This window comes from Anopheles marshallii, chromosome 2 (genome assembly GCF_943734725.1).
Source record: "Anopheles marshallii chromosome 2, idAnoMarsDA_429_01, whole genome shotgun sequence".
NCBI lineage: Eukaryota > Metazoa > Arthropoda > Insecta > Diptera > Culicidae > Anopheles > Anopheles marshallii.
The window spans coordinates 55,807,288-55,832,075 of record NC_071326.1 but is presented as its reverse complement, the minus strand read 5'-3'; the positions used below and the strand labels follow the sequence as shown (position 1 = coordinate 55,832,075).

The 24,788-nt window shown below is 37.7% G+C and overlaps 3 protein-coding genes across 3 annotated transcripts; all 3 read left to right on the top strand.

Annotated features, from left to right (window-relative positions):
* The first annotated feature begins 2,019 nt into the window (after positions 1-2,019).
* LOC128709689 (acetylcholinesterase) lies at positions 2,020-4,451 on the top strand. The gene is made up of 4 exons (XM_053804698.1): positions 2,020-2,148; positions 2,216-3,295; positions 3,359-3,798; positions 3,860-4,451. Exons 1-4 carry the CDS (start codon positions 2,020-2,022, stop codon positions 4,449-4,451), a joined length of 2,241 nt encoding a protein of 746 aa, XP_053660673.1.
* A 7,502-nt stretch (positions 4,452-11,953) lies between these two features.
* LOC128706920 (sulfate transporter) lies at positions 11,954-15,585 on the top strand. The gene is made up of 6 exons (XM_053801863.1): positions 11,954-11,988; positions 12,160-12,272; positions 13,475-13,821; positions 13,900-14,007; positions 14,079-14,482; positions 14,565-15,585. The coding sequence occupies exons 1-6, from the start codon at positions 11,954-11,956 to the stop codon at positions 15,583-15,585; spliced, it is 2,028 nt and encodes a 675-aa protein (XP_053657838.1).
* Positions 15,586-19,124: 3,539 nt separating this feature from the next.
* On the top strand, positions 19,125-23,680 carry LOC128719291 (exostosin-1). The gene is made up of 10 exons (XM_053812916.1): positions 19,125-19,993; positions 20,648-20,800; positions 21,083-21,157; positions 21,231-21,357; positions 21,442-21,561; positions 22,075-22,329; positions 22,401-22,688; positions 22,756-23,000; positions 23,434-23,505; positions 23,572-23,680. The coding sequence occupies exons 1-10, from the start codon at positions 19,125-19,127 to the stop codon at positions 23,678-23,680; spliced, it is 2,313 nt and encodes a 770-aa protein (XP_053668891.1).
* Positions 23,681-24,788: the final 1,108 nt, after the last annotated feature.

Here is a 24,788-nt window from a genome sequence, read left to right as displayed (position 1 = left end):
GTTTTGTAACGATTGTAACGTTTCTGTCCAGTTTCAGTTGAAAACAGTACACTCTCGTATCGTCTTGTTTTGTGAGGGTAAACAGTTTTACAGTGAAATTCGTTTTGTGCAAAATCACATGATACCTGGCAGTGTCAACAGAAGCGCTTCAAATTTATTGTGCAGAATAAAACTGTTCGTCACTAGAGCGGAACTATTAGCAACCATTATGTGCTAGCAACAGGAAACCTTTAAATTATTGTGTTTAGAGAATCATTTTATCAACCAGTGTTGTATATCAAGGTCAATTTTCTACGACAAAGTTACCATGTGTTAAAATATTAGTGTAATTTTTAAAACAAGTACTCTAGCGATTAATGTAACATGCCGCGTTGCTATAAATGTAAGTACTTTAACATAGTTCTGTGGATGAAGTAAATGTTATTATTAAAAAGCAAATAACACCACACAAATTCACCATCGGTCGTCATCTCCCCTTCGCAACAACAATAGCTCGGAAAAGTCAGAACCGCTCAACCGAATGAACCGTCGCTGCAGCAACATTCATTGTCACTCCAGAAGGAAATGATTGAACCAGAACCGAAAACAGAGCAACACTTTTTTCCCTTTTTTCGCTGCTAAAACGAGGCATCTGACTGTTATTCTCATGCTAATGATTCAATCCGGAATCAACTTGTGTAGTGTAATGAGTGACCTGGCTGGTGATATTAGCACGTGTTTACAACAAATAATGCGTAAATCCGTGTAACTTCGAAGAGATCTTCCGTATTAGTCATTGGAATCAACAAATTTAGCGTCCTAGATGAATGATGATGATAAGTCCCAGCTCTAACCCCACTCAACCCCACAGACCACTTAGGACTCTACTAAAATCATAAAAGGCACTCCTAATGATATGATAGTAGAATGCACATTCATAGTAGAATGGAAAAATCTTCAACTTGATACCAAACATGGTTCCAACAATAGTAAGTTCAACTTGCTTTGCTACAATACAGGGCGCCCCAAATTCATAACCTCTCCGATTGTTTTTACTGCCTGTGACCAAGATGAGACAGCGGATCAATGTAGATAATTAAAAACCATAACCCTAGGAACAAGAGAAACTAAAAATGATGGCGCCTAAAAACGGTAGTCTCGTTTAAAAAAGCGTTTAACAGGTTTATTGAAAATTATATGGCCAATGTCTTAACATGTATTCATATTCATATAAACCGACCTAATCCAATCAACCAACACAATCCACCAACACACAAATATAAAGATGGTAAAGGACGCAGTAAATGACTAAGCTTGAAGTTGCCATCGTACGCTACGATATGTGGATCTTGTCGCTTAGTAATAAAAAAAACGTTAAGCACGCATGCATGTATCTCTAATCCATTTTTTTTTAGAAGTAAATCGTAACGAAAATCCTACTAAAATTACTAAATCTCCCTGTCCTGTCATTTTGGGATACCACCATTGGCCGGAATCATACTCTAAGCCAGTTTTTTTGTATGCGTTTTGACGTTTCCAGGCTTATCCGCTTACAGCTCGCCATACAAATAACTAACCAAGTTACCGTGCAATTAGACGGTGACAATTGTCTCGGAGGCTGTCTCCGAGATTTTTTCGATTAAATGATCGATGACGACTTCCCATTTACATCGCGTGTATGAAGTGGCTCTATTTAGGCTGGTGTTCTGTTGTCATTTGTTCATATATACAAGTTTTATCCACAAAAACAAGTCATTTCAAGCTAAAATAAAATTAATATTAACTGCATACATAAAAATATAAACACTCACAAGTGACATGTTAACAAACAAATCAGCGCAGAAATGTCTCGGAGAAACGAACTTTTTTTTGCTGCTTTTTTATCATACAAAATAAAACCATAATCCGTGTTCTCGCACTCAGCTTAAAAAATAATACAATTATTATTATTATTATTATATGCGTTTCCTTTTTTTAATCCTCCTTGATTTTCATTCCATAGGTTTCACTGAGTAGCAATCCACTAACATACACCATACGATGGCAACTAGAACTAAGGTGTTTCATCTTAAGGCGCTATTAATTTGGACCATTATGCTATCATGCAAACTTACTCTAAGCCAAACTCAGGATGCAACAATTGTACTAAGTCAAGGAACTCTTATAGGGGTGAGGATATTGATGAAATATACGTTTTATTATACTTTTTAACTTTCCGTGTTTATATAATACACAGCTAAAAGTATTTCCTGAAACGTCACGAATACCTATCTACACCTACCTTGGAATTCCATACGCAAAGCCTCCCGTCAACGAGTTACGATTTACCCCACCAGTGCCGAGTCCCGGTTGGAATAGAACACTTTATGCTCGTGATTTCAAACCAATTTGTCCACAAATCGAAAATAGTAGCTACGAAGATTTAGGTAACGAAAATCAGTTTCGATCACGTGAAACTAGTGAGGATTGCCTTTACTTGAACATATGGATCCCGGAGACAGCAATACGCTACGGAGGGTTTCCTGTGCTTGTAATGATCACGGGCGAGGAAATGGGCTTTGATTGGAACGCGAACCGTGCAAGCGGTCTCGACCTTGCAGCAGATGGTATTATCGTGGTGACGGTACAATACCGAAGCAATGTGTTTGGGTGGTTGTCTCTGGGTCAGCAATATGCACCTGGAAATCTTGGCCTTCTAGATCAGCGACTGGCCCTCGTCTGGATAAAGGATAATATACAAAAGTTTGGCGGTGATACGAATCGATTGACGTTGCTTGGACATGGTACAACCGGTGGACCAAATGTGATGATACACATGGTAAGCCCACGCGCAAGAGGGCTTTTTGCACGGGCAATTATTATGTCCGGCACGATCTTTTCTCCTTATTCCGAGGTGAATGCTGATATCAAACTGTCGCAAGAAATTGTTAGGATCTTAGCATGCAATTATGACGTAGGAAGAAACGTATTAAAATGCCTCCAACAGAAAAGTATACACGATCTCCTCCGAGCCTATGAATACATCTACCGCAATGGAAATTATACGATCAATCTCGGACCAATCATAGATAAATATCTGTCTCATGAAAAACGCTACATTATCGATGATCCTCGAAAATTGTTTCAAGCCAAAGCGCTCGTTATGCAGGACATGCCTATTCTTTTTGGTATAACCAGCAATGAAGGTGGATTTTTACACGGCAAGTGGATTGAACTGGCTCGTCAAAGCATAGATTCACTTCAGAATTATATTAACGACACGCTTCTACCCAACATTATCGAACGTTATGACTTTCAAGGAATTGGACAAGATCAGGTATGTTTCTCATTGGTATCAACTTCAAGATCGGTGATATATGTAAAATTATATTATTTTCAGATACGCGAAACCATCAACTGGCGTTACTTTGATCAAATTCCTCAAACAACTGCGCATCATATACACGCCATTATTAAAATCATATCTGAAACACGTTACGAAATACCCTTCTATAGAACGCTCAAAGCTTTAAGCTTCCAAAATCAAACCGCTAGCACAAAAGATACGAAATATGTAGAAAATGAATTCGTAAGTGTAGAAGATAATACCGAAAAACGGTATAATATCAGTAAATCGTACGTATATCTTTTCCATCATCCTAATTCAATGGACATGAGAGGTAAGATTAACTACTTTGGAGGAGCATCTCACTCGTCGGATTTACCATTTCTGATGGGACCTAGTCTCTATAGAGAAATTGGTCGTCGACGATTATCACTCGTGGAAGACAAGCTGTGCAAAAAAATACGATCGTTATTTACAGAGTTCGTTAAAGGCGGGTAAGGTCTTTGCGGTAACTGTTAGCGACACTGGTAATAATTTCTACCATTCTATTTGCAGCAATCCAACTCCCGGACGCCAATTCGACTCATGGAAACCGTACACCAATGAACTCAAACACATTAAATTGATTTCCGCTAAACCGGAGGCATTTCATCGAAACGATCACACATCATTGGAAAACACGTTTGAAGAAAATCTACAAGAGATTGAAGACAATATTTTTGGCACTGCAGATATACAAGAAACATCTTCTCATGTAAATACGTCAAAGAACCCGTACAACCTTAACCCTAACATTCAGGCCGATCAAGAAAATGCGAGAACTTCCAAAACCGCAGTCTTCCTCGCCAGTGCAAGAGATTCCGAATATTTCTACTATCTTCGTAAAATGGACAGTTTCTGGGGCCAGTTTCTTCCCAAGCTCAGTCAGTTAATGAACGAAACGAACCAAGAAAAGCTACGTAACCGACGAATTGACCTCACGCTTGAGGAAGAGCAGGATCTGTTCCGCGAAACTGCAGCTGCATCTAAATACAAGCATGCCTTCTTCTCCATGCTAACCTTGGTATGTATGCTTTTGGCTGTTCTATGTATGTGCGTTTACATATTGAAGAAAAACACCAACACCAACCTATCGAGCATATTATGACACAAACTCTTCTTTCGATCGAACCTTTTCGATCGGAAGAATCGACGTAAAAAACCGGACGTAAGTAGCATGGGAGATGAAGACGAAATTAACGTCACTGCAATCAGCCATCACCGAATCAAGACAGCGGAGCGTGTGATACGGACAAACCCGCTTTATGGCGATAATTTTCGCAAACTAAGCGAAAGCCTTAGCTCGGGCACAGGGGATAGTAGCGGAGTAAGTGCCAGCAACCGGAACGTTTTAGGAACGCACCGATCTCCGCATACAATGAGAATGGAGCGGCCTATTGCTATTTTGACCGATTTAGATGAAGATTTAGAAGTAAGCAACTGGCGTTATCAATTATCGGCAAGTCATTTCTCACCTAATACTAACACTCGTCGTCAAAGACAACAACAGCCACTGTAAGTAGATTAGGCGTCAAAATTTTGCGATTTAAAGAAGTATGGATTGATATCAAAATATACTAAATTAGAATAGTCAACAGTTCCTAGTGCAAACAAAATTTTATTTTGAACGGTAAGTGAATACAACTACAAACTATTAATTGGGTCAGTTTTAACATGTATCGCAATATCGTCTGTACTATTTGAAACGTGCAATAAATGTAAAAAAAACATATCCCAGCTTTTATTACTCTAACAAAATTTGACATTACTACAAAGACACATGGTTGAGGAATATTTACATACGTTAACGAGGTTCAATGGTTCTTCGTTCAAGTTTTGCTACCAACCCTGTCCAATTTCATTTGAGAACAGCGCCATCTATGTGTGAGAGTAAAGTCGACATTCAATACAGTCTTTTCCCGAGTTATGCGAATAATGCGTGCCAGAGAAATTCGCGTAACTCGAGTTTACGCGTAACTCGTATTCCCTTTATAATATCGTTTATAGTAAGTATTCAGTAATCGATTTCTACTTTTCACTTTACGAAGCATATTTTATAATTGAATTTTTACGTTTATGACGACAATTAGAGTAAATTTTTACCAAAATTAATGTTTTTAATATCCAAATTTAACGTATTTTTGGGAAAATTTTAAAATTGACAAATACAAACTTCAAATCCACTTACAAAATTACACGAATTGCCAAAATTTTGGGCTTCGCGTATCTCGAATTCGCGTAACTAGGTAGAACCCTTCTCTGCCGACAGCTTTCTAATTTTCAATGCTGTTGAGATTATTGGGCCGGTAAAGTGGAAGAAGAAAAATAAGAATAAAAAGATTGTAATGTCTAGAGCAACACATATTTCAGATCAACAAACTTTTCGACAAAATGTAATCGAAATCACGACCAGTTTGCTTAATTATTTGAATCCACCTAACTTTATTCTATATTATGTGAATAATATAAATTTAATTTTTACTAATTACCTCCTTAGTAATTTTACTAATAACCTCTTAGTAAAATCATGAGCGCTAACAATTCGTTAGCATTTTGACGACAATGTTTTTATTTATATATTTCTTTACTTTTTTCCTTGTGAGGGTCATTTCACGTTACCATAAAAGTTCTTAATATTTGAAATTCACAATATGAAATACAATACAATATGTTTTGTTATATTATATTACATTTGATGTAGCGTATAAAATAGAAATGAATTTCTCAATTGGGGCACGGAGGAATTGAAAAAAAAAAACAGGTTGTAGCGTTCATTACAGTTTCTCATAAGGACTAGGATAGGATCATTGAAACTATACATATGCCTACAAACTTGTACTGGCTGGGGCATATATGTTCAGTCTAGTTTGACGGTCCGGAGCGTCATTTAATAGTTTTGCTCTATAAACACATTGAGCGATTTCACGTAAGTGGTCAAGAACTTCAAATCCTTATAATAAACAACGGATTCTGTAGACAAAATGGGACGAAACGTGAAGTTTTACTGAATTGCATCTATTTTGTTAGTCCACTCTTCGAATTAGGGGTGAATTAGGCTCTAATACAGTACGAACATAGCACACGTAGAAAGCTTTCAAGCATGTTGGTCATTGAATACTTTACTAACTTCGCTGATGAAGTAATGCCCCACCGGCCATCCGGCAATAGTTTCCGAGCATAGAGGGGCTTCAAATCAGCAGAGGAAGTCCACCCCCTCGATAAACATACGACTTTATAAACCTTGCAGATAAAACCTAGCATCCTCAATGCCTAACTTAGGATTTGTCTCCAGTGTAAATTAAATTTAAGTTTAGTATCTAATATAACCTCTAAGTCGCGAACATCACTGCAGCGTTAAACCGTGGAATTAGACAACGTGTGGGTATGGTGAATCATCACCCGGTATAAACGGTTTCATAGTTACGATTCAAAGCACAGCACGAGATATGAAGATACACCGACACGTTCAAGTTCGGCCACTAGGATTTGGATGTTGGCACGATCAAAAGCTGATTTGATGTGAGTAATGTTTACACACACACAATTATTTTCCTTGTTTCAGTTTATTTTCTTCTAATGCTGTTCAAATTCCTGCATTGAACGTGCTACAACTATGCTTCCTTTTTAATATTTCCCTATTTCGTGAGATTGATTTCGTGTGATGTTAATGATGATCGTGTAATTCATTTGTTCCGTTGTGCTCTGATGTATGTATGAGGTACCGAAACATCGAGGCTAGGATCAGTACGTCAATAATTTATAAATTGATTGGGTTTGCGTCCTTATAAGAAAGAAAGATTTTGAATTTGTTAACAGTTTTTAAACAGCCCTTAAAAAGTTAATCAAGGCAAAATAATTTGATAAAAACGATTCTGAACTTCATGCGCCATAATTTTACCCATGAAGTTTTAAAAAACATTCTTAACAAGGGATAATACGGCTATGAGCCGTTATAAATGTAATAAAAAAATCTTAACATGCAGTTGCAAACAGTCCAGCAGGAACAGAAACAGAAGCTATTTGATATCGGAAATTGAAAAGTTTTTTAGGGAGCTTCATTTCTATCGCAATACTTTAGGGCTTAGCACATGTGTCCTCTCCATTGAGGTGCAATTAATATGGTTGTTTCTCTGGCTTCTTGATTCGTTCCTATGGCCTCTACGCAGGCGCATATTGTCAAACGTCCATTTCTCTGTTAGCAACGCGAGAAGCACATGTACGCTCTCTTTCCCCATTATCGGTCTCCGTTTAATACATTGCTTCAAGTGATTCGGGTCTCGGTAAACAAACGCACTGTAATGGCCAAACAGCTGAAACAAAAGTAGACCCGTCGCGTTGAGTTCGTCCGTCATTTGCGTTAAAAATCAACACCGATGTTTCGTTTCGTGTGTTCGTCAATTTCAATTGGATTGTCCAGTGTGGTGTGTTGTGACGTGTTGTGATAAATTTGTTTGAGCGGCTCATAAAACTAATATGCCAAATATCAACACCGACTAACCGGAAACCCGAAACGCTACGATTCTGAGCGGACATTAATGGAAATTCGTTACTGCGGTCTATGACTGGTGCATTATTGCTTTCAACAATTGCTACGTTATTCGCATCTTAATCAACACTCAGGCCAAACTTAGTACAAACCATTCGTTAATTGACTGAAGAAATTCGAGTGATTATGTAATGTTCTACACTACACACATTGTTGCAAACTGTAAGTATTGCTGTTTGTATCCCTTATCTATCACTTGTTGCCAAAAACATATTACAAAACTGACATATTTGTCAGCTGCGTTTGACGCCTGTCTTCATTTGAGCTGAACGTTAATGATGATTGCCGCAATAAGTTGTCCATCGAATACTATCTTACGTATCATGTATGTTAATACCGCTCGAGATAAGATAGCGAAAATAAGTATTATTCCACACTGTTACCTCTTTCATTCAAATTGAGGATCGCTAATCTTAAACGGTTGTCAATGTACGGAGTCGCAATTATATATTTGAGTAGCTACATAAACAATCTAACACATTAACCTTATGAGAATAAGAATGAACTAGAGAACATTTTTTCAACATTGCGAACCGATGGTGGATTGGTTTTGAACAGGACTGACTATCCAGCTACGGGTAAATAACTGGTAGCTGTGCCGATAAAGAATGAAAGAAGTTTCAACAATGAACATTTGATAATGTTAATCAACACAACAGAAATTTTGAAAACCAATTTAAAAGATGATGAACTTTGCTGACAAATGCTAGTTTCCAACTTTATACTAATTTACAAATGTACATTTAAACCATTCACACATAACTTTTTTTTACTACAACAATTATGCAAGATTTTTATAATTCTTTGGCTGTTTAATGAAAAAGTTTATTTTATGTCAAAGTGTTCAAAGTTTAGATATTTCACGACTTAATAACCCACCCTTCTAGAGCAAAAATTGATATATGACCCTCCCAACATCGAAGGCAAAACTGACGATGCTGCCGTGGGAAATTCAAATCACCCTTTGTTAGCAAGCAGTCTACATAGCTACAATGACAAAGTTCATTTAAATTCATAAACACCTATACTTCTTTTGATATTGCATAAATCTTCTCTGTTCATAAAATAATAAATTATGAGGATTTTGCCGTTTGTGTTAAATGTTTCTTGATAGTGCCTGTATTGAATGCGGTGTAATCAAAGTTTACATTTTTTTTTGCTTTCTCACTTGTAAACAAAGCTTGTCAATACAGCCTCACCACAAGACAAAAAGATGAAATTCCAATACGACTGTGGCTCAACAAATAATCTGTATGCCTCTCTCACAAATTTATTCAATTGAAGCATGTTGATTAAAATCAATTATCAACAGTCCGTTAACAGTTTTCGTCGCAGCTATTTGAGAAACATATGCTACAATAGAATAATATTTGGCCTTCCTTTAACTGATCTTTGCCGATCACCAATTTGATAGAGGTCAATCAATTTGTTTGGAAATGATGTTAGAAGGATTGTTCCGTATTTTGAAAGCAGATGCAAATTAAACTGACTCGACCTTTCATAAGCTTCACGAATTATGAACGTTCGGGAAATAAAACTTTAAGGAAACTTTTTTTTTGTTTCCATTTTTATCACAATGCAATTTTTATCAAACATAAACTTCAAATCCACAAAAATGCGTTAATTCTCTGTTGGCTCTGGTCAATTACATTTAAAACATTTTACAACATGAAACAATTTTAATTACAGATTTTGTTTTACGTATAGTTAAAAAATGCATAATTCCAATTATTGACCTTTAGATCACAACACTAGCAGTTGTAACTCGCTTCACAGCTACATAATTCCTCCACACTTGCGCCGTTATCTGGCAAACTCCTTCGAGATTCTTCTTGTTTACCGTCAAAACAACCTGAAGAGATCTAGGCCGGCGAATTTGCGGCTTTATTTGACTTTATTTATACGTAGCAGGATAGTCAGTCGTGCGGTTGATTCGTTTGGATGGGTTTTGGGACCAGTCCTGTCGTGTGAAAACCGTGCCTCTTCCCATACCACCACCAGGTCATCTGGTCTTTCACTTTCTCTCCCGACCTTTGACTCTATCACAATTTAGGACTCCACGCGTCTCAGTCTATGTGGACGACCTAGAATACTTTACGAGCTGGGTTGTTCGGTGTCATTCTCATGACATGTTCAACCCACCAAAGCCTGGCCAGTCTAAATTGCTATATGATTGTGAGTTCATCGTACAGCTCATATAGTCCGCAAATATAGAGGCTCCTTCATTGTCCTTCTACATATACGGCCAAAAACTCTTCTGAATATATTACTCTCAAACGTGGATAAGAGATTTCGTGTGTGTGTGTGTCACCGTGGCGTATGTGTGTTCCGGAGCTATATACATTCTTTATAGGAGCAGTTTCATTCGTCGCGACAGGTGTTTAGTAGAGAAGTTTTTTCAAACTATACAACACCGGTAGGAAGACAGCAATCTTACTTGACATTCGTCATCAAAACATGGAAATCATTCATCTTGATTGATATTGGTGCACAAATAATCGTTGGCAATTTTTGACACCATTTTCCATCCCTATTTTTCCCCTTCTCATTGAGCAGCATATTACTTAATGATTTACCTACGCTCCAATAATTAGCTATCTGTAATTGTTGTGATTAAGATTATTACTGTGGCGTTCGTTACTGTATAAGAAACCACATATTTGATCATATTATTCCGTAATAAATAATATATTGCAAACAGTTTTCCTCCTTTTCAACTCGTTTTTCTCATCGAAACATGAATGAATTGATTGTTTCACAACTGCACTGTAATCACTTAGATTGCTGTCATCATCAAACTTGCATGATGCCTTGGGTACGAACAGTTTAAACTGTCAGTTCAATTACCCTTTCAGGTGTTTCCCATTAGTCGAGACAAGATCAAGATGTGTTGCGTGCGACATTGGCAATCAATAGAATCCGTTATAATATTTAAATCTCACGTTTATGTCAGTTACAGCGATTTGAAGGATTTTCAACAATTGCTTCGATAACCCTACAAGGTGCATCACGAAGCATCTGTACTATATGACCATTGATTGCAACAAGTCTGTTAACAGCGGAAGTTATTATTGGGTGGATTTTACTGGCTATACCATATCAAAGCAATGTCACCCTTTTGATTTCTGCGCTTGTCGCTTCTACTGAGCCTTGAAGTGTAACGGAGCGTCTAATCAATGTTCGATGATCATGCGATTCGTTGTCGTGTGATTACCAACTCAAACCGGGTGCTGAAAGACACCTTCGGAGATTAGTCATGAGCGCACGAATCATGAGCAAATCTTTTCTCTTCCCTTGCCACCTATCTCAGAGATGTCAAACCAGATGCGTTGAACATTACAACACAAACACAGCGTTCCACAGTGTTAGTAACCAGCATCCACTCGAAGTAAGAGTTAAACTAGGTTTGCCAACGCTGCTGCCTACTGCTGCACTATCTTTAAACGTCTTATCTCATATTTTGAGAGAGCTTGCCTCTCTGCATCTCACCAAAGCTTCCTCTCAACCAATGATTGTATACAATGCGATTTCATTTCGGTTTTTCAGAACGTTTCCGACTGTTATTGTGGCAGCAGCCAGCTGATCGTCGTTGGCAGCCGGAACTTTACCGGATCATCGTTACTGCGTCGACGGAGAACGTGCCAGTCAGCGCGGCCGTAAATAAATACCATCGCATTTTAATCGGTAAAGTTCAACCATCTCCCGAACGAAATCTATGACACAATTCAACTATCTGCGGATAGACACAGTACCACGGGATTGCTGGCACCAAGTGCGATCGAACCTTTATCATCAACTTCTAATCTCGTAGTTAATGATTGGATCGATTTGACAAACTACGAAGTTCATAAGCCATTCCTTTCTGGGGACGTTATGCAAGTGTGAAAAAGTGAACCATTTCTCATTGTTGATTCCGACTGCCACGCGTGACGCTAGTGAAAAGAAAATTGTTGCCAATCGAGGTCGCGTCATCGCCGGTGGATAACCGTGTAGCGTTTGACTTGTGCTGTGAACAAAAAAATCGCGCACCTCATACATTTACAGTGCAACCAGTTAGCAACAATATGATCAATCAAAAGACGCCACTGGAAGATGGCAGGTTCGTATGCATATGTTGTTACTCTTTAGCGGCTTGAATTTAAACGGATCCGAGATGTACTGAAACCTTATGTGTCTAGTGCAAGAGTGCGAAGAGTGTAATTTAATTGTTTATTTTTGCTATGTTCTTCCCATGTATCCGCCGAACGTTCATCACTTCGATGCTGCAAAGAACATCCAAAGAAAAACCGCAGTATAGTGAGCTGTCGTATCTCGTTACTCGACAATGTCTGCAACGAGAAGACTTTAATCAGCTTTCACAGTACGAAAGACTAAAGCCGACTGGTAAGTGTGCTACACTTTATTAATTCCAACCGTGTATTGTGAGATAAGAGCACATGCGATTCTTCTTTGTGTTATATTCATGCCATAAACAAACGCATGATGGTGGTGTTTGATCATAGACGACGGTTGACGCCAAAGAAGAAATAATTAAAACTCCGACAAGTGAAGGAGATTGCTCAATTACTTCTCCATTTAGTTATAAACAACAAAACAAGTTTCAAAGAGTAAAATTGTATTCTCTCTAGTATTGACGAATGTAAAATGGCATGATTTTGGTTTCTTAACATAGAGAGCAATGCCATTTTCTTTCAAGTCGGCCATTAACATGGTGAATAATAATTAACACTTGGAGGGCTACAGAATTCGTTACGGAATAAGATACCAGTTTTGACAGTCTTTCGATAACACTCATCCCACATTGCGCAAGTTTGCAGATCAAAAATAGTTCATTGTACAATTTCCGTGAAGTTGTAGAAACTGCACTCTTTGTGTAGACAAAATATGAGTATTTTATAATTAAACGTTTGTTTCTGTGAGGATGAACAAAAACGTAGTTCTTTAATACTATTAGATTTAATAGCATCTTTAAAAACCATCTTAATAGTAAAACCAACAGGCAACTTCTGTAGCAACTTTTTGGCAGTGCAGTCAGTACATTAACATATACTGATTATGATTCTGAACATAACATAACACAATTAGCAGCAATACGGCCTGGCCGTTTTTATTGAATAAAAAAAAAAAAAAAAAAAAAATAACACAATTAGCACGGTTTCATCGGAAAAAGAGGTTACACGTGCAACGAGTTGGTAAAATAAGCTATTTTGAGAACATACAATGCAATGATAACATATATTAACACATGGCGTATTAAAAAAAATCGTGCAATTTCAATAGAAGATCACCCCAATTCGGGTGATGCGACGTTGAGCAAGTTAGTAAAATAAGTCTGGTAAGCCAGAAATGGTAGGCATGACCTAGTAGGTCATTACGCCAAGAAGAGGATCTTTACGTGCATAACTATTGCGGGCAGAAATTCGATGTCAATGAAATCTACAAGCTGCATGCTTCTTTGCTTGGAGCGTAAAAAACGACTGAATTGGCTCATCCCTTACACAATAAAAATAAGCTGTATTTCCTAATAAATTATTTATAATTTTAACCAGCATACTTACCCTGATCCACAATATATCTTCATGCAGCTCTCGATTCTTTTGGAGCCTCCGTGCGAAAGGTCAGGTGTCTTTCAGCAATCAAAGGATTTATTCCGATTCTACAATGGCTTCCAACATATTCGATAAAAAACGATCTACTTAGCGACATGACGGCGGGATTGACGGTGGCTGTACTTCAAATACCTCAAGGAATGGCGTATGGAATATTGGCAGGTACTGCCGCCAATGTTGGACTCTATATGGCCTTTTTCCACTGTCTTGTATATGCTGTGTTCGGTACATCGCGCCATATATCGATGGGAACGTTCGCAGTAACAAGTTTGATGACTGCCAAAATAGTAGCAACCTATTCAACAGTTATACCTACCCTGGCGGTAAGTGGTATTACCAGCACTTACTGACCCATTTGCTTTTTTTGTAAAAAAAATAATCTCTTTTATAATTAAATGTAGTCCAACGGTACTGACAGCATAGGACCGGCGCTGTCTCCAACGGGAGATGCCATATATACACCGATACAAGTAGCTACAGCAGCATCCTTTGTAGCGGGTGTCTTCTACGTAAGTATGATTGCAATAGCGCACATTAGCGAATGATCATAGCAACTTTTTCGTCGCTTTTTCTCATCCAGTTCATCATGAGTGCCGCTCGATTGGGAATCCTATCGTCGCTCTTGAGTGAACCACTGGTCAGTGGTTTCACTACCGCGGCTGCTGTTCACGTGATGGTTAGCCAGCTGAAAGATTTGCTAGGCGTATCTATACCACGTTATAAAGGTACCTTTAAAGTGATTCTTTCGGTACGGGACATCATCGATCAAGCTCCGAACGCGAATCTGACGGCCGTCTATACCTCCTTGGTTGTTATTCTGTTCATGATTTTTATGAACGAATATTTTAAGCCCTGGCTTTCTACCAAGTGCCGATTTCCAGTACCTGCCGAACTGATGGCCGTAGTCGGAGGCACCGTGGCCTCCTATTTAATTGGGCTTGGGCCGAACTTCGACGTTGGCTTAGTTGGATTGATACCAACCGGGTAATTTAAAATGCAGAGCATACAGCTTCAATCACTGTCACTTCCATTGCACATTTCCTAACTTTTGTTTTATTATTTGCAGCCTTCCCGCACCGCAATTTCCCCCACTTGCGCTTATAAAGGCCGTTGCCGTTGATAGCATAGCAGTAACCATCGTCGGATATTCGATCGTAATGTCGATGGGGATGATCTTTGCACAGAAGGACAACTACGAAGTGCGTCCAAATCAAGAGCTAGTGGCTCTTGGGTTCACCAACATTGTAGGCTCTATGTTTTCCTGTATTCCTACCGCATGTTCTCTGTCGCGTTCTTTGATCCAGCATCAAACGGGAGGCAAAACGCAAATAGCTGCCGTTTTTTCCTCGTTGATCATGCTTGTCGTTCTACTGTGGATCGGTCCGTACTTCGAAAGCTTGCCCAGATGCGTCCTGGCAGGTATTATTGTCGTTGCACTGAAAGGCATGCTGATACAGGTATATCACATCAAAAAATTTCACCGTGAAGGTAGCCTTGAGTTGTTTGTTTGGTGTGTGACCTTTCTTTCGGTCGTTATTATCGATATTGATATCGGGTTGCTGATCGGAGTGGTGATATCGCTGATTTCGCTCTACGTGAAAGGCTGGAAAACTTATTATAGCTTGCTCGGAACTGTGCCGGATACTGCTATCTATGTTGACATCGGAAGTCACCAACGTGCCGAGGAACTGCCTCACATCAAAATATTTAAATACACCGGCTCAATTAATTTTGCCAACAAGAGCAATTTCAAGAAAGCACTATATAAAGAAACCAAAGTACTTCAACGCGCCAACGTATCGCTAGTTCCTCGTTATAATGGCGAAACTACGGGACTACAATGTACCAAAGCGGTTATTATTGATCTGAGTAGTGTTCCTCACGTTGATACCGCCGCATGTAAAATGTTTACAGAAGTTAAAACCAATTTAGAGAAACTCAACATCACTCTATTGCTGGCTACCCCAGCCGACTGTGTGTATGATGCGTTATTGCATGCGGAATCAATAGGAGAAGGAGGCTTTAACATATTCCCCACAATCCACGACGCAGTCATTTATGCCCAGGGAAACGAGTCAGCCGTGTAGCGTCGGCTCACGTAAAATCATTGATATAAAGCAAAGCAAAAGATGTATGTGCCTTCTATGAACAAATTTAAAAGCAACGGTTCTCGACACGATAAAGGACTAACCTGATAGAATTAGTGACTAAAGCATCAAACGAATGATGTGATATATATTTGCTCACACAGACAGTACAGGCTCTCAATCGCGTAGAGAATGCCGATCCGATAGCTCATAGGATCATAATAGTTACAAGTACTTTATTTTTTATGTTAATGAGGTTAGCTTTTTAGATGCATCCTTCTTAACGTATTATTTTCCCATTGTTACACATAAGTATAATCCTCACGGATTCTCTTGAGTCTCGAAAGCTCCGCACCACATATTTATCGTATTCCGAAGGAAAGATACATTGATTGGACAAAATTTTGGTTAGTCTAAATCACCGACATCAGAAGCCAGAATCACAATAAACAAGCATCTTTTTATGCTTTTTGTTTTTTTATGCAAGCGTAATAAAACTCCGAAACATAGCGAAAACTAATCAATCCACGATTGTGAAACCGAAGTAAAGAATTTATTTTTACATTAGATTTACAGTTTCCTCATATACTCTAAAAACTAATCTCGACCAAAAGCCCTGAACCTTTAACCGTTCCGACCAATCGGTTATGTGGTCTGGAAAAAAAGTCTGGCAAACCAGTCAGGACAGGCATGGCCAAGTACATCGAATAACTTGCTCCGAAATACAAGTCACCATGTTTCGGGAAGAGGGACGAGATTTTTTTTATAAAACATGGCTTTTATTTTGTACAAAATTCTTGGGGTCCATTTCCGATATCATCGGTTCCCCAAAACACACAATACTATCGTATGGTCGTAGCCGCATACCAGATCATTTGAACCGCTAAGCATTATAAATTTCATTTCATGTCTATAGACTTACAGCTCTGATATTCGTGCATGCGTTCGGTCCCAAACATTAACGTAAAGCGGGGAGCTGCTGTATACAAAAATGCTCAGCTGCAACATATTTGCCAAGCCAAATCATCGTACAATTAACCTCACATAAGGCCATACATATCAACGTTTAAAAAAACATGTTTTCAAAACAGTTTTACTTAAGTTCATTAAATTCACAGCAAGTTTTGATTCGCACTAGTTTTTGCTATTCGAAATCACATTTCTTTACTAGAGCGCTCTTACCGTTTTCTGTTTCAGCCTTCCGATTAGAACCGTACACAAATATCAATGAAACAGGTCATATCAAGTCTCAAAACGTCACATTGCTGAATGCCATTTGACAGTAGCAAACCCTATATGATGTTTTATATTGTGTTGTTTTCTGCTTATGACAGCTTATTCAGGAGAGTAAATTGTTTTCAAAGGCGCTATAAATTAACTTTAATTTGAATCATGCAGCTTCACAAACGAATTGTATTTGTATTACTGGATAATAATCAAAACAAATTAGAAATGGATTTAAAATTACGTGTTTAGACCATAGCTTCAGCTACGTCAACTTTTTTTCTCTGCCAGATCTCCTGTCAAAACGTTCTACGCGAGGCGATTCGCTTTTTTCAACGGGTTCGTCATCATTGCCTGGAAATTATTGCGATGTCGCCCCGAATCGCGTTGTAACAATAATTAACATTGATACTACTCGTGCTAGATACTCCGATTAGTGAACGATAAAGTGTTTTCCCGAGTTCTGTCTTATTTAACACGAGCTTCGCATTGTTGGCTAATCATACTCCGTAAGCATTCGTGATGTTCTAAACGATAATCAAACAGCTTATGCGTTTGTTCCGTACAATAAATGCTCACATGCTGTGCCACGCATCTGGTCCATTGCGATTCCACGAATACGGCACGCCGGCCAAGCAGAAAATGGAATTCCTCAAATCGTGCTGTCCGTGAATGTAAACAAAGTGTGTTTGTTTAGTGTGAAGCGTTCCAGGGGCGCTCCACAAAACACGCACCGTCGACAATAGTTAGTGCGAAAATCGATACCTACGCCTTCCAAACTCGAGGGAACTCGATATAAGAAAAAAAGAGGAGATGCGACTGGTGGAAACATCCAAACATTCGCAAAAGTGCATTCAGTTCTTGAAGCGGAAGTAGGTGTGGAAAAAATCGATCTTCCAGCAATTGTCGTGCAGGTGGTGTATTTTCGGTTGGCGGCTAGCTAAATGGACGTATCATAAATGCGTTTGATTTGTATGCATATTAGTGTAGCGTAGTAGATTCGGCGTTTTATGCAATCTGCAAAATCCATTCCATCTATTTCTTTCATAAAACGAGCACTGATGATGATGTGAAAAACAGAAAATGTCTTAAAGCATTTCGTCAGCGTGCTGCATGTTACTGTTTGCCAAATGTTTATTAGTTAATCATTAGCACTTTGCCATAGTTGATAATTAGCTAACAGTATGATTATATTTGCTGTTCACACTATTACCAGAGGTCATTTCAGTATCCAAAGGAGTGAACTGAATGAAAACAAGTGTAAAGTATATTTTGTGCTTAATTGCTAAACTAAAATGTGTAGTTTAGTTTAGTGTAGTTTACATTTACTCTTGTATCATTCATGGTTTGCTGATAAGGGGATGAGCACTCCCTCGTGAAGTGTACTCTTGTGTACTTAAAATTCAAAAGTGACAATAGTTTTGCAATCAAAGGTGTTAATTAAAACAAACAATTTATGGTTAAACAATTTCGCATGATATGCGCGTATTGGTTTTGTGAAGTGCAAACGCAACGAAGATAAAAGTGAAACTGATCATAAAAAAATCATGTGAATATCATATTTTACAACCGTTAACGTATGTTGCGGTCGAATGTGTATTTATTTAGGAAAACTTTGTGTATGATCCAACATAAGTTAAAAAAAAGTTCCCTTGAAGAACAAGGAACAAGTGTATACTCGCCGATTGCAATACAGTGTTTAAAGATATGAATCTTTGAAATAATGAAACCTTTGGGAATCAAGCTCGTATGAACAAAAAAAAGAAATGCCGATTTAATTATGCAAAACTAAAAAGGTAATTTTTGTACATGAAACATCTATTTTTTAACAAGTTCAAATGCACTCGTCTGTTACATAGATATTGATGATTATCCTAATATCGATGATTATTAAAAAACATAAAACACAATCATATCAAAACTTATACTCTACTAAAGTATAAATTAATTAAAGTAAAAAAGTTGTTTGTTATAGTTATAGTTGATTAAGTACTTTTTTTGTTTCTATTCTTTTCTTAAACCGAATGATTCGATTCTCTTGTTTTGCTTACAGGTTGGTCGCCTATCCATCAATGCTTTGAGTAAAATCACGGCAACAGTCTACCACCCTCATCAGTACAACTTGCTCCATCCCAAACATGATGTCAATCGGATACGACCAGCGTACGAGAAACTACAGCACGAATGATAGAATATCCGTTGACGATAGTCGAAGTAGCGAAGACAACAATCGTTAGCTGCATTGGGCATTCGGCCAGCCGAAATACCCTTCGACTGTTGACATCGAGCGTCATCAGTGGCTGCGAACGCGCAAAATGCAAGCAAAGAAGCGCTACATTCTAGTGATAATCTGTTGCGCTTTCCTGGCGTACTGCTACCTGGGAGGTTATCGTCTGAAAGGATTGCAAACACTGTTCCGAATGCGGGTTCGTAAAAATCCGGACAATCTACCATGCTATCACCAGCTACACTACCAGTACACCGATAGCACGGAGTCAACCGACCATACGCAATCGCTACCGGACGATGATTGGTTTGCTGCTCCGGCGTACGAATCGCGATCTCGCGACCTAGCCCCGCAACCGTCTTTCCAAGGAGGTGCAGTTCGAAGAGTGACTGAGGAAGGAAGTGCAACGTTCAAATCATGTCGCATGGAATCCTGCTTCGATTTTAGCAAATGTAGCGATAAGAACTTTTACGTTTACGTGTACCCACCGGAGCCATTGAATTCGCTTGGAGCTCCCCCGCCAATTAGTCAGAACTATCAAAAAATCATTTCGGCTATCCAAGAAAGCCGCTACTACACGACCGACCCCGAGCAAGCTTGTTTGTTCGTGCTCGGTATCGATACGCTCGATCGAGATTCGTTGAGTGAGGATTTTGTGCGCAATGTACCATCTCGCCTGCAACGATTGCCTCACTGGAACAATGGGCGAAATCATATCATATTTAATCTATACTCTGGCACTTGGCCCGACTACAACGAGAATGGGCTCGGATTTGATCCGGGTCAAGCGATCCTTGCCAAAGCGAGCATGAGCGTCCAGTCGTTGCGGCCTGGTTTCGATGTTAGCATTCCGTTGTTTCACAAACAGTTTCCATTACGCGGTGGTAATACTGGTTTCGTGGTCAGCAACAACTTTCCGGCCAACAAAAAGTATCTGTTAGCCTTTAAAGGAAAAAGGTATGTATTATGTTCATTAGCTTAAGATTGAGAATCAACGTGAAATGTTTACACAAAATGGTGTGATTTATGTAATGAAACCTTGAAATTATTACCATATCTGGAAACAACTAAAAAAATTGCCCATTTTTACTTGACTTGAATAACAATGAGGTGAAGGCTTACGTTGTCTGTTGAAGAGCATATGTAAATTAAAATCGCGGTTTTGGTTTAATGATCATTCTGCAAACGACATCCACTGCACACCATATATAAGCATTATTATGCGATAACGTGATTTGAGAGGATTTTTTATTTGAAGAATTGATAATGTTTCCAAGATCAGTTGAATGGCCCGCTGATATAAATAACGGTCTGTTTAGTTGATTTGAGTTTTTTTCTTATTATACATGGTAAATTATTGCTTGTTTAATTTCGAACAGTAAAATTAGGTTTCCTGTTACAATGGTGCCATTACAATTACATATAAGGATTTAAATGTGACAAAAGTAAATATGTTTCGATTTTAAAGAATTTTCCCTAGTAGTATTCCACATGTCTGGACTAGTTTAGTTAAAACCAATTTATATTGTACATAGGTTGTTTTTTTATTGACCCGCGGGTTGCAATATTATTTGTTCAATTAAAATTCTGTTTTATTACTTTTTTTTCAAGGTATGTCCATGGTATTGGTTCTGAGACTCGAAATTCATTGTTCCATTTGCACAATGCCCGAGATTTTGTATTGGTTACAACATGTAAACATGGAAAAAGCTGGCGAGATCTACAAGATGCTCGATGTGATGAAGATAATCGGGAATATGATAGGTAAGTATCTGCCTTTCTGTAATAAGTAATTTCATGTAGATAGAAGTACAATATTTCGCTCCTTGCCCTTTATGGGTTATGGAAACCCCAAAAATACTGCAGATTGTTAAGTTTCCACATTCAGAAACGCAATATTTCGACAAATCTGCATCATTTTCGAATATCCGTATATCCATGGAGAACGTAATTTTGACGGTTAGATCATGAATAATGTTACTATGAATTAGAATTGTTTCCTGTATTTATCTTTTTATCAATGACATAAATTCGGGCTTGTTACAGATATGACTACGAAACTTTGTTACAAAATTCAACATTTTGTCTTGTACCTAGAGGGCGTCGATTAGGATCATTTAGGTAAGAAATAGCTCATGTGCTCTGTACACGAGCAGCTCATAAATGTGATATTACAAGTTTTGTCAAATTTTAGGTTTCTTGAAGTGCTACAAGCGGGCTGCATACCAGTGTTGCTTTCAAATTCATGGGTATTACCTTTTCAGTCAAAAATTGACTGGAAACAGGCAGCTATTTGGGCAGATGAAAGACTGTTGCTGCAAGTAAGCGATAAGTGCTGTTTTTCTTTTATAAAATACTGAAAATTAATACATTTGTTAACTTTCATTACATTCTCAAAATCGTAGGTTCCGGATATCGTACGGTCCGTCTCTACAAGCCGTATATTAGCTTTACGTCAGCAAACACAAGTGCTTTGGGAGCGTTATTTTAGTTCTATCGAGAAAATAATTTTTACAACATTTGAGGTAAATATATTTCACTCTTCATTCCGATTAATTGGTATTATTTTTAAAATATTGTTTTATGTATATGGTATACATTTTTATAGCTTTTCAAACAATGCATATTTCTATAGGAAATTATGTTTTAAATGTACTAATACTTTTTAATGCAACTTTTTTAAATGATTATTTATATTATCTTTAATTCTATAGAAACGTGTCAAAGCTACAAAAAGAATAACAAATAGAATTATTGAAATTGAAATTAAAAATATTAGCTATAATTGTAAGCTATAAAGTGCATTAGACACTTTATTTACTCTAATCGAGTGAATACCACGATTTTGATGTATTTTATAAGTCAATATTAGACTTTTGTTGGAAGTACTTGTTGAATAAAAAAAATTAGACCTTTGTTGATGAAATAAATTTGTAAAAAGAAAGTCATGCTACCATTAGCTGTACGTTAATATATACGCTGTGATGAAACCCACAACTGATAGTACCTATTGTTCTTGAATATGTTAACCGATTTAGATTATCCGTGAGAGACTACCAGACTATCCCCATCGGAACGGACTGATTTGGAATATGTCCCCGGGTGCTCTGTTGACGATTCCAACCTTTTCCGATACTCATCGTCGATTTCCGTTCCTGCTGGATAAACTTGGCCATACGCCTGGACTGAATTATACCGCCGTTATATTTGTACAGATCGGTTCACAGCTTACACCAAACACGGCTTTATACAAGCTAGTCAAAAGTATTACCAAAAGCCAATACATAGATAAGGTATGTTTACATAATGGTTTCCGCCAAGATCAGAAGGTGTAATGATAGAAACTATGATTTTTCATTCGCAGATTATAATTCTGTGGGCAACCGATAGATCCGTACCGCCGAAGAAACGTTGGCCATCGACAGGCCACATTCCACTGCACATCATATCGGGCAGCACGAACGAAGATCGGCCAAGCATATCCCAAAGATTCTATCCCCACGAACAGATCGAGACTGACGCCGTTTTGTCACTGGACGAGGACGCTATATTGAACACTGACGAGCTAGACTTTGCTTATCAGGTGTGGCGCGATTTCCCAGATCGAATAGTTGGCTATCCGGCAAGGGCGCATTTCTGGGATGATTCCAAGGTAAGATGAAATTAAAGTTGAGGTTTTAATGTTGGTCAATATATATTTTTCTGCATTTTTTTAAAAGAACGCATGGGGCTATACATCCAAATGGACAAACTATTACTCTATTGTACTAACTGGTGCCGCGTTTTACCATCGATACTACAACTATCTATATACGAACTGGCTATCATACCTTCTGTTAAAAACAGTACAACAATCGTCCAACTGTGAAGACATTCTCATGAATCTTCTTGTTTCGCATGTTACACGCAAACCTCCAATTAAAGTAACACAAAGAAAAGGCTACAAAGATCGAGAGAGCGGGAGGTAAGTACTACATTATATGTGATTTATTGTTAATTTAGTTCCGCGGTTAGTCTCTCAATATAACGTAAGTTACATTATATACTAAAATCATGAATATTTATCGTATGTTTGTTCAGATATTGAACTGTCAGTAGATGTAAAGTTGAAGTTTTTCTAAATGATTTCTGTTCATTTAATCTCTGCTGTTTCATAAAATATAATAACAAGTTCGTAATCTGTACCCAACATTAAATATTATGTACTTTTTTATGATTACTTATATTTAAAATCCGGGTTTTGTATTCAGTATTTTTTATTATTTTGCCAAAATTTCGACTTCGACATTTGAGAAAGTCGTATAAGTAATAGCCATATTATAATAATGTGTAACTACCATCATATAAATCGACAACTCGAGCGACATAGGGTCTGAAAACGTATATCTCAATTACAGATCGCCATGGAACGATCCTGATCATTTCATACAAAGACAAAGCTGTCTGAATACTTTTGCTGCAGTTTTTGGGTAAGCACTCTTATTGATTGTACGATGTAGATTGAAATAATGTAATGGTTCATATTTCCCTCTCAGTTACATGCCTTTGCTTAGATCGAACCTGCGACTAGACCCAGTACTGTACCGAGATTCGGTATCAAATTTAAGGAAAAAATATAGACAAATAGAATTAGTTGGTAGCTAGCGATTTTTGTATATTTATTAAATTAGGTATTATGTCATCTGCACGAACATCGAACAACCAAACGATTCACTATACCCCATGCTAATCAAGCCCTCGAACAGCAATTTTTCATGTTCTTGTTATTTTATTCAAAAAATAGGTTGATTTTATTGCAGCCAGAAAAGTTTTGCATTTTAAATTTAGTTCCAGTTGCGAATAGACAGGCAACAAGGAGGGATGGACAAATGGGATTTAATATTAAAAAGGTATTGTTAATTCCACTACGCTAGAAACGAAGTGATTAACATTCATCAATCAAAAGAGCATATTTAGCAAAGAGAGAAAAAAAAATCTCTTATGGTGTTAGTACGCAATATTTGATTTTAAGTTTGTTGAACTAGTCGGAGTTAGGGGCTGCTATGCAAAACATAACGTCTGCATACCCTACACATATTTTGTACAGATATAGAATCAAGATGGGCAATTTCAAAGCGATTTATCAATTAAACCAAAATGTAAAAAAATCATAAAAACACACGGAACGCATTTAAATTGCAGCATACAAAACATAATTTTCGTAAACTCGTGGGAGACGCTTAACGGATGAATGCAATATCCGTGATGTAGGATGTTAGCAAATAAGTAGAAAAATTGTATAGCAATTTGTTAAATGTGTTAATCGAAATCGAACGCATATTTAGAAAAAAGAGCTTTAGGCAGGTTTGTACCGTTTGCTGCAAAAGCGCGAAAAAGTTGAGAAAATTCTTAATTTCACGAATAGGTATTCGTTTTATAGCTCCGAAAATAGGCCAATGAAATTCGAATGCGAAAATGCATTAGTGCAGCTATATTACGTAAATCGTGTTGTTTTATCTTACAACACAACATCGTTGCCATCTATGTAGTGCGCCGGAAATAGAGTAGTTAGCGAAGCTGACAATTCCTAATGCATCGATTTTTGTTTGTAAAATCTTTCTTGGATATAAGATTTCTCTTTTCTCTAGGAAACTTACAGATGTTTATATAAAAGACGGTAAATTGAATATGCTAAACTGGTACAGCGGCTATAAGTTTAATGTTACGTGTGTTATATTTTGATTTAAAACAAAACACTTAGAACAGATAACTC